Source organism: Meriones unguiculatus, chromosome 8 (genome assembly GCF_030254825.1).
Source record: "Meriones unguiculatus strain TT.TT164.6M chromosome 8, Bangor_MerUng_6.1, whole genome shotgun sequence".
NCBI lineage: Eukaryota > Metazoa > Chordata > Mammalia > Rodentia > Muridae > Meriones > Meriones unguiculatus.
This window is the reverse complement of record NC_083356.1, coordinates 68596156-68606766: the sequence shown is the minus strand read 5'-3', so window position 1 is coordinate 68606766 and position 10611 is coordinate 68596156. Positions and strand designations below refer to the sequence as shown.

The 10611-nt window shown below is 47.2% G+C and overlaps 1 protein-coding gene and 1 pseudogene across 2 annotated transcripts in view; one reads left to right on the top strand and one right to left on the bottom strand.

Moving 5' to 3' along the window:
• On the bottom strand, nt 1-5965 carry LOC110550843 (PIH1 domain-containing protein 1-like; annotated as a pseudogene).
• A 4343-nt stretch (nt 5966-10308) lies between these two features.
• The window catches only part of Camsap1 (calmodulin regulated spectrin associated protein 1), a 67525-nt gene continuing 67222 nt past the window's right edge, over nt 10309-10611 (top strand). For both annotated transcript variants that reach the window (XM_021641059.2, XM_021641058.2), the window contains exon 1: nt 10309-10609. In XM_021641059.2, coding sequence (XP_021496734.1) covers nt 10453-10609 — 157 coding nt within the window. In that variant the 5' untranslated portion in view covers nt 10309-10452. The remainder of the gene's footprint in view (nt 10610-10611) is intronic.

Genomic DNA, 10611 nt, shown 5'->3' with positions numbered 1-10611 from the left:
TTACTTTCTCCTGCGGTAAGAAGCAGCCATGCTTGCTTCAGTGCTGATCTGCAGAATAGAGGCATCAGGTATAGTTGCTGGAGGCATCTCCTGTCTCCAGTTTCAGCCCTTGGTCTCTGTCCTGCTTGGGGAGGTCATGTTCAGCTAAGAAGAGGTCAGGGGCTTCTAAACAAAGGTTCATGTGAGGCTGTTTTGGGCTTTGCTGGGTTCTCAGTGAATTATTTTCATCCAGGTTCCCCAGCTTATAGATCTGAGGGCTCTGCCAGGAATGGATGTTGTGTTGCCAGATGGAGGCCAGGGAAGACCAGTATTTAAACATATGCCATTCTGGATTTAGCTGTAAACCATACTGTCCTCAAGGCCCTCCCTGGCTCCCACAAGAAATCGCTGTGCTGCATCTGTAGGTAGAAGTTGCTGTTGACAGTGACATCATAGACAGCACAGCCCTGCCCTTTTGCATCCATCTCAACATGTGGCTATCCCAGGCTCATGGGGATTTGGAAGCTGGCTTGGCTCTCCTCCAGCATTCAAGCAGTTCATTCTTAGTCATGTCCACCAGGGGAGGGATGGAGGGAGAGTAGCAGATGTTGATGAAAACCTTTCCTTCCAATGAGTTGGTCTTTATGCAGAAACCAGCCCTTTCCTTCCCTGTGAAGAGTGGAAGAATTTGGGCAGTACCAGCATCGAAGCCCCAAACATCTGAACTGGTAAGGTACTGAGTTTGGAAAACAATGAAAGAGAAGGGAAACTGGGATTAAAAACTCCTAAGGAAAATAATTGGTTTGAAAATAGGAAAGTAAAGTTCTTAGGGAGAGAGTTGGGAAAAAACCCCAATACTTTCTGTGTTATAAATGTAGGAAGTCACAATGACACAGTGTATTTGAATTTCATTTGAGTTTGTTTCTCTGAGTATACAAATAATTTTTTTTTCAGTGATGATTACAGTTTTGTAGATCCTTTTTGGGAGAGAACAGAATGGGATAGACTTGGAGAAGGAGGAGACAGAGAAATGGGACTGCTAGATTGGAGGTCATAGAACAGAGGTTTTTGTTTTTTTTTTTTTTTTTCTTTTTTAAATAGTTCCAGATGAGAAAAGTCCACAAGGGCATACAGAAATTACAAAATGACAGCCCATTGAGATACTGGATAAAAAAAGCTTTGTCTATAGGCTAACATGATCAGACTAGATATTATATTGTCAAGGATCAATTACTAGGTGAAGGTCTGTATTCTGAATTGAGAGCATAGGTTATGTTTGATGCTACCTTAGAACAATGTTGATTATATGTTTCATTTTGTAGAGTTTGGAGAGTTGAGATATGTACACATGTTGATGCATCATAGTATTGATACATATTCAGAATTCCAATGGGCTTTTGCCTTCAATTCTGAGAAGGATGATTCTGAAGTTGCACATTTATTGCAAATGATGACTATCTTAGAAATGCCTTTATAGATGGAAGCTGATGATGCTTCAACAAATGTATCCATTAGAATACAATATTTTAGACATTATGGCATAGAAAATGTTACAGATATAACTTACAATTCTACAGGTAAAACAATCATGGAAAGATCTAACAAGAATTTAAAATAGGTGCTCAAAGAATAGAATTAGTGTATGTAAATTAATATTTTCAGTTGGTTTCATTTTATATTCCTAATGAAATGTTAAGCCATTTTTTCTACATTAAAAAAAAAGAGAAAACAAAAGCCTGGCGTTGTGGCACATGCCTTTAATCCCAGCCCTTGTGGAGGCAGAGGGACTCTCTGTGAGTTTGAGGCCAGCTTGGTCTACAAAGTGAGTCCAGGACAGCCAAGGCTACACAAAGAAATCCAAAAGCGAGAGACAGAGACAGACAGACAGAGCGAAAGAGAGAGAGAGAGAGAGAGAGAGAGAGAGAGACCCCACAGGCTTTTATGAACACTAGGTAAATGTCTTCAGCTTGCAATTTTTTTTGTTAAATACTTTAGTTTCTCTCTATGTTCATGACAACTGTGACATGGGAATGTTTGTGACATGCTTGGGTCTCCCTACGAAGTATGCAGAGCTTAATGAACAGGTTGTGACAAAAACATGAAATGGCATATGACTGATGAATTGATGAATATCCCAGAAAAAGGTTAAATAGTGTTTTATTTAATATTGTGTGAGAGTGTACATGTACCATAGTGTACATGCAGAGATCAGAGAACAACTTACAGGAGTCGTCTTCCTCCTTCTACCCTGTGAATTCTGGGGAAGGAGCTCAGGTCACTGGGCTTGGTAAGCAAGCACCTCTACCAACAGAGCCATCTCAATGGCCGATTTCAAAGTTCTTTTTATAAAACAGATAAAGCTGGGCATTGTGGCACACGCCTGTAGTCCCTTCCCATATTATCCCCCTCCCCATCTGCCCCCTCTGTAGTTCATGGGCTCTGTCTACCACCAAACTCTGGCTTGGAGCCATTTAGACTTTCAGGCCACACTGTGCCTCTCCTATATGGACCCAAATTGGGTTGTAGTTTTCCTACAAGCCACTTAGCTCTCTCTAGTGTGCTTTAACCTTGCTGTACTTAGGAGAAAACACAGCTACTGTACCCTCAAGCTCTGATCCAAGATGCTGTGGTTCTTAAAGGGGCCTTGCCTGGCTTTCTGGTCTGGCTCTGGTGTCCAGAACTCTTGAATTACTGCCTCAATCTTATGTTTTAAGCTTGGATTTTTAGGCAAATTTGGATTGCTTGCCTACCGTGATGGATGCCATCTGTAGTAAGGGTGCCTGTTTTTCCTCCCAGCCCAAGCTCCCAGAACAATGACTCTGATGAGACACAAAAATATATTTACAAATACCTAGGCCATATAGCTAGGCTTTTCTCTGACCATCTTGTAATTTTTATATCTGTTTATTATTTTCTAAGTTCTGCTATGCACCTGGTTACCTCTGCTCAGTACCATTCATGTGTCATCCTCACATCTTGGCCAAACTCTCCTGTACCTGGCTCTATCCTAGAATCCCTTCTGCCTGCTGGATGTACCACCTTTTACCCTTTCCCATAGGTTTTTAAATTGACAGGAAATGTCCGTTAAATACAATAACCACGATATTCTCTCTACAGCCAGCTCTCAGGGTCAACTCTCCTCACTGCTGCAGGTGGTGAGGTGTGAGGTAGGGAAGGTCATCAGCCCACACCCATGAAACCTCACAGATGTGTGGGAGGACTAGCTCTCCCTTGTTCTCACCTTCAGGGCTAGCTCACATATGACTCCTTGGCTAGGGCCAGCCCTATTGTGCTGCCCAGGTGAGGTAGGTGCGGGAGTCCACTCTGAGTGCTGAAGCTGGGAGGGGCAGGACTGGCTCACCTGCTGTTATGCCCCCAGGGTCAGATCTCCTGACTGCCACAGGTGATGAGGGGTGAGGGAGGGGAAGGCTTCACCCCCTGTACCCATGCCACCTTATGGCAGACCTGTGCTGTGCACCCTTTGGATAATATGGTAAACCCCAGACCTTTTCTGAGTTAATGCCCTTCCCCTGTTTTGAGATAGGGTTATGCCATATAGCACAGGCTGGGCTGTCTGTCTAGTGGTGCTGGGATTATAGGTGTTTGTCATCACACCTGGTTAATTAAAAGTCAGTCACTGGGTTTTCTTCTTTCTTTACCATTATAGAGATGGAATTTAGGGCCTTACACATGATTAGCAAGTGTGCTACACTGTCATATTGCAGCCCTGTTTATCTAAAGATTTATTTGTGTGTGTGTGTGTGTGTGTGTGTGTGTGTGTCTGTGTGTGTGTGTGTGTCTGTCTGTCTGTCTGTCTTGAGTGTATGTATGTGCCTCTCCTGAGGCAAGTTTCCAGCTGTTACGTGGGTTTTGGGAACTGATGAGGGTCCTCTGCAGAAGCAATAAGTGCTTTTAACCACTGATCCATCTTTCTGGCCTACGCCAGCCCAACATAAAACAAACTGTTAAAATAGGGCCTGATGTGGTGGTGTACACCTTTAGTCTCAGTGCTTGGGAGGCAGGGATAGGTGAATCTCTGAGTTTGAGGCCAGCCTCATGTGCATGTCTAGTTCTAGGATAGCCAGAGCTATATAATAAACCCTGCCTCCAAACAAAACAGAAAAATGACCTCATTCTCCTTCACCTTGTTTTTTTCTTTTGGCTTTGGTTTTTTTGTTCGTTTGTTTGTTTTGAGACAGGGTTTCTCTCTATAACGTTGGCTGTCCTGGCTTTGCAGGTCAGGCTGCCTGATCTCACAAGAGATCCACCTGCCTCTTACCTCCAGAGTGCTTGGATTACAGGCATGTGCCACCACACCTGGCCTTCACCTTAAAACAAACAAACAAACAAACAAACAAACAAACCATTTATTACTCCTAGAGCATTGGATCACCTAGAACTGGAGTCAAAGACAGTTGTGAGGCACTATGTGGGTTTTGGGAATGGAACCCAGATCACTTAAGCCATTGTTCTTCTCTTAGAGTTACTGCTGATGTGATAGAACACCTTGACCAAGGCACCTTGGGGAATACTAGATTTATTTGACTTACACTTTCATATCACTGTTGTTGCTGAAGGAAGTCAAGAAGCCAGGAACTCAAACAGGAGCTGATGCAGAGGCCATGGAAGGTTGCTGCTTACTGACCTGCTACCACTGGCTTGCTCAGCCTGCTTTTTTTTTTTTTTTTTTAAACCAAGGACCACCAGGTTAGGGGTAGCCTCACTCACAATGGGCTGGGCCCTCCCCCAACTATCACTAATTAAGAAAATGCAATTGAGTCTCCCTTCTCTCAGATGACTGTAGATTTTATCAAGTTGACATAAAACTGGCCAGTACAGCTCTGAGCCACTAAGTCACCTCTCTAGCCCTCCCACTTTATTTTTGAGAGAAGGTGTCTCATTGAACCCATCTTGCCAATTTGACTCAGTCTCATTGTACCATCACAGGAAGTAAATGGCTACATAAACTCAAACAGTGATACTCAAATTCTATCCCATAAATACTTGTGAGCAGGAGATAGCCCTCAGGACAGGTGATGGGGAACATCTCTGAATTTTGTGTCCATGCTGGTGTTTGCCTGATTTATTTATTTATTTATTTTTGAAACTGAGTTTTGATATGTAGCAGAGGCTATCTTTGAACTTGCCATCCTCCTGCCTTAGCTCCTAAGTGCTGAGGTCACAGGTCCGTGCCACCACATGCAGCTTCTATCTGGTTTTGCACAGATAGAAGCTGCATGTGACACGGATGTGTCATAAAGGGATAAACTTTGGTTGGAGACCTCAGAGTGGTCTGCACTGGGGTCTGGAGAAGCCTAACTACTGTTTTACCTCTCAGCTCTGCTGGTGATTAACAGTAGTGAACCCAGGAAGGGGAGGGGCCTGCTCCCATTGGGCCACACAGCCTCTTACTAGCCTCTTACTAGCACACCCAGCTAGGCAAGTCTGTTTTAAGATTAGCAAAATTACATCATTGAAATGCTGTGTCATTGAAAGAACCTGAGATAGTTTCCTGGGCTGCAAACTGTACTACTGTAATTCAAACTGGATGCTGCTAGACTTGTGAGTCCATAGAGAAGACTCGAGAACACTTTAGACTCCTAGCTCTTGAGATGGATAGTTTACCTGTAACAAGTCAAGGTAAAGTGTTACAAAGGCCTCCCTGCTCAGTGCCCTCAGGAGCTCCTCCAGGTGGCCTCTTCCCAGCTTCCTGTGGTGCTGTCCTGACAGTCTTTTTCAGAGCTTCCTGTTGACAGGGTGGGATGGTCAGAGGTCTTCCCCTTACTAATGCTGGGCCAGGATGCTTTTGATTTCCCTGCTATCTGTACACACACTGAAAATAAATTCTGATGCAAGGACCAATAAGAGAAAACACTGTATTTCAGCAGCTCATGCACATCAAGCCTACTGTGGCTATGTTCCTTTTGGGGACATGGACCATACTCACCATTGCCTCAGATCGGGAGTAGTTCTCAGAACCATGCATCACCCAGCTGCACATTTATGATGAGCATTTGTGCTGGCATACTAGTTCATACCTGTTGTATGTCTGGATGGGGGTGGAAGAACAATTTTAACCAGATTTTGTGAGAAGACAGGTCAGGGGAGCAGGCTCTGGCTTGCCAGGCTAACTGCTGTCCTCCTCTGGGAGACACTGGAGGGCACAGGACAGGGTTGCTTCCTGCTGGTTGCAAGCTAGTGAGGGTAAGCTGTTGTGCATTGTTTGATTGGCACTTTTACTGTACCCTGACTGAAGATTCAAGGGTGGTCAAAAGGAGAAGCTGTTCCTTGTGCATCTTTAGAATCTTGATTGGTTCTCCAATAAGCTGCCCATCTTCTCTCCTGTACTAAGTTTGTTCTACCTAGGACAGAGCCTGCCTTCAGATGGGGCTGAGGCCTCACCTTTTCATGTTAGGCATGAGCACTGTGCAGAAGCCTGATCAAATGGGTTTGAGGGAAGATCTCTAAAAATGAAGCCCAGCACCTAAACAAGGGCTACTCTTGCCAGCCTCTTGGAAGTCAGTTTACATATACTGCTCTAACCGGCCCTGTGTGGCTGCTGTTCTTTAGGCTCAAGTCTATTCTTCCTCTGTGCAGTCAGGGGACCTCAGGCTATTCCTTGAGCCTACGGCACCTTGTGTTGCTGGATCTTCCATCTGTTTGTTAGCATGTGGTCCAGTGTCACCAATGACTCCAGCATATCCTCACATGGGTGAAGTGCTACTTATAAAAGTGTGGGACTCCAGGGCTGGGCATAGTGGCACATGCTGTAATTCCAGCATTCAAGGAGGCAGAGGCAGGCGAATCTCTATGAGTTTGAGGCCAGCCTGGTCTACAAAGTAAGGTCAGGACAGCCAAGGCTACACAGAGGAGAAACCCTGTCTTGAAAAAAAAAAAAAAAAAAACAAAACCCAAACAAAGAACAAAAACAGAGCTGCACCAGAGGTTGGTTGGTTTGTTTTCAAGACAGGATAAAACAGACAAATTCCTAGAAAGACACAAAACATGGAACTTGGCTGAAGAAACAGGTAATCTGAATACTATTTTGGTGGAACGCCATCTGTTGGGCTACCAAGCTTGTTACCCAAGCCTGATGACCTGAGTTTGGTTCCTGGAATCCACTGTGGAAGAAGTGAACTGACTGGGAAGACATCCTGTGACCACTGTTGTTATAAACAAAAATGAAAATCCCAACCATTCTATTTTACCATCAAAGACTCAGGATCAGATGATAGAGTGAAAACCTACTAGCTCAGAGAGGTAGAGAAAGCACCCAACTGACCTTTCTCAGCTCAGGTTGGGATAGAAAAAACCCAGAAAGCTAACTAGCTCAACTGACAGCCCAGGAGGAAAAGGCAAAATAAATAAATAAATAAATAAGAATAAAAAATAAAAATAAAAATAAAAAAATCCCAAGGCTAAAGACTTGCTAGTTCCAAGCCCCAAAAAGTCAGGGAGCTGAGGAGCTAAAGCCTAAGCTAAGCCAGAGCTTAAGCTAAAAAGCCCTTTTTTCTTCTCCAAACTGTCTTAAATACCCCTCTTGACCTAGGGTTAACTTTATTAAATCCTGTGTACAGAAAGCTCTTGGATTAAAGGTGTGTGCTAGGGCTGGGTGAACCACACCATAATTATCTGTTTACAATAAAAAATTCTTGGATTAAAGGTGTGTGATAGGGCTCTACCACACCAAACAAGAAACAGGGTTTTACAGTTCACAATTTTGAGGTTCACAATGGGATCAAATATCCTGCAACAGATTGCCATAAGTGCATCATGGCACATGCAATCATGACTCCCCTCACCAACAAGCCACCTATTAAGCTAGGTGTATCAGACGCTTAGAAAGTTCATACTGACTCTTCCCAAAACTAGGAGAGGGCTAGCCAGAGTGGCTCATGTCTACAGTCCTAATACTTTGGGAGGCTGAGCAGGAAGATTACATGAGCTGGAGGTTAGCCTGGACTATAAAATGAGTTCCAGACCAGGATGGCCAGTAAAGCCTTGCCTCAAATAAACCAAACCAAAACAAGAATATAAAAGGAACACTCCCAAACTTACTTCAGCAATCTGGTACTAAAACCACTCACAGCCACCACAAGCAAACTGCACACTAGAATCTGCTGTAAACACTCAACAGATAGTAGTAAACAAAAGTAGGTACATATAAAAAGGATTATGCTCCATGCCAAGTGTTCTTCCAGACAACAGGGGTGGGTCAGTATCTGAAAACCAGTCAATATTATATTTATACAGACAGAATAAAAACCTCTACATGACCAGTAGGTGCAAAACAGAGCCCTTGGCAAAAATCTCAGTTTCATGAAGAAAAACGCTACACAGACTTAAAACAGATGGATTTTCTGAGATTGATAAGAGACACATCAAATCTTACACAGCATGATAGTGCAAACAGGATGCTTCCTCCAGATCAGAACAAGACAAGGAGACTGCTTTTCTCCTGCTACTCCTCAGGGCACTGGAGGCTCTAGACAAGACAGTCAGGGAGGCAAGAATGAAAAGACTCCCAGGTGGGAAAGGCAGAGGTAAGGCAGGCTCTCTGCCTAAAGAGGACACATCTGAAATCATCTGAAATTAGAAATGGGCTCCTCAGAGCTGCAGAATATAGGGCCAGAACATCAGATTACCGTCCCTGACTCCTTCTCCCACCCTTTCCCATTTGTCAGGTTTGTCCTGCTACCTGCCTGGCATCACCCCACATCCTAGTCTGGGCAAGTTCTGCTGCCCACCCCTCTTGGCCCCAAGCTCAGTGGCCTTGCTGTTTCTTACACACTACGATTTAGGTCAGCCCACTACAGCAGCCCAACCTACCGCTTCCCAAACAGACCCCCCTCTTGTCTCTGTCTGGCTACCCAGCCCTAGCCAATTATTTCGTTTAAAGAAGAGTCCCATCATGTAGTTTTGGCTGACCTGGAACTCAATTAGAAATAAGGTGGCCCTGAAGTCATGGAGATCCAATTGCCTCTGCCACCCAAGTGCTGAGATTATAAACATGCCACCAGGCCTCTATCCACTTTTTGTGTATTTTTTGTTTTGTTTTGTTGCTTTTTGAGATAGGGTCTCATCTCCAGTATCTGAACCCGGCCTTGAATTTCATCCAGATCCTCCTGCCTCCATCTCCCCAGCGCTGAGATCACAAACATGCCCAGACCCATTCACCTCTTGATCTGACTGTTGCACTCTGTCCTCTGCTCCTGTACAGCACCCACTCTGCCTACTGCCTGCCTTCTTTATGGATAGGGCGGCTCTGATAATGACTGACGTTAAGCACCTTGAAGCTTGCAGACTGGGGCCAATTCAGCCACCCACGCCTGGGATGGAGGGCTCCTGCCGCTTCCCAGGGGCTGGTGCGTACGCTGTCGGCTCTCCAGTGACATTTTTCGCCTTGCTCACCTAGGTTTCACAAATATACTCTTGCTCCTTTCAAGCACTAAAATGCAGGCTACACGCAGTGTCTTCTGCATCCATTCCCCTTAGCCGCTGAACCTGGGCGAGAGATCATGCTAGAGCCCACCTTGACTACGGGGGCTCGCAGTTGCGCCACTGGGCTTGTTTCCCTGTACTGATCTTAGGTGCCGTTCCCGAGTCGCGCGCCCTCTCCCTGCCCTGGCGGCGACGTCTCGGGATCTCCGTCCGCAGGCACAACGCTCGAGCAGACTTTAGGGCGCTCAGTTCTCAGGGAGACACCAACCAGTCCCTGGGCGCACTAGTGAGGCTGTCAACCCGCGGCACTGGAGGTTAGCTTCTCAAGTTGCTGGGAAACAGCAATCCTCAGAAGCGTATACTGCGCCTGCGCAGGAGCCGGACGGGGCTCCTGTGAGAGGCGTGTCCACCGTGGAAGGGGACGCTGCTGATGTAGATGGGCGTGCCTACTACGCTCGAGGTCGAAGTGGCGGGGCCGGGGGCGTGTCCCCAGCTACTAGGGACCAGGCCTGGGCTAGGGGCGTGCCTGCTGCAGCAGCAGAGGACGAGGGTTGGGAGTGGGGCTGAGGCTATGTCTAGATCGTCTGAAGTTGGGGGATAGGTACCCAGCCTGCAGAAGGAGGGTGGGGCGAGCAGGATACGGGGCGGTGCCTACTGCGCCTGCGGAGAAAGGTGGGGCTGTGGGACGCGCTAAGTGCGCCTGCGTGACGCGGCGGCGGCGCGTTAGCTCCCACCCGTTGGCCGCCGCCTCAGCTGCCGCTTCTCCGGGGCCGCGCACGCGCCGCCGCTGCCGCCGCCCCCGGCCCGTGCTCGCACAGTGCCTTCCCCGCGCCTGCTTTGGCTGGCGCTCGCCCGCCGCCGCCTCCCCGGCCCGCTCGGCGCCTTCTCCGCCTCGGCTCGGCGCCCGCAGCATGCAGCAGCAGCCTGGGTGGCGGCGGCGGCCGTGAAGTAAGGGCCGTGCGCCCGGGCGGGCGGCGCGGGAGGGCGGCGGCGTCTTTGTTGCGGCCGGGCCGCCGAGGCCTTTGTCTGCAGATGGTGGACGCGGGCGGTCGTTCGGCTGCCGAAGGCTGGAGGAGGATGGAGGCGCCGCCGGAGGGCGCGGACCTGGTGCCTCTGGACCGCTACGACGCGGCGCGGGCCAAGATCGCCGCCAACCTGCAGTGGATCTGTGCGAAGGCCTATGGCCTAGGT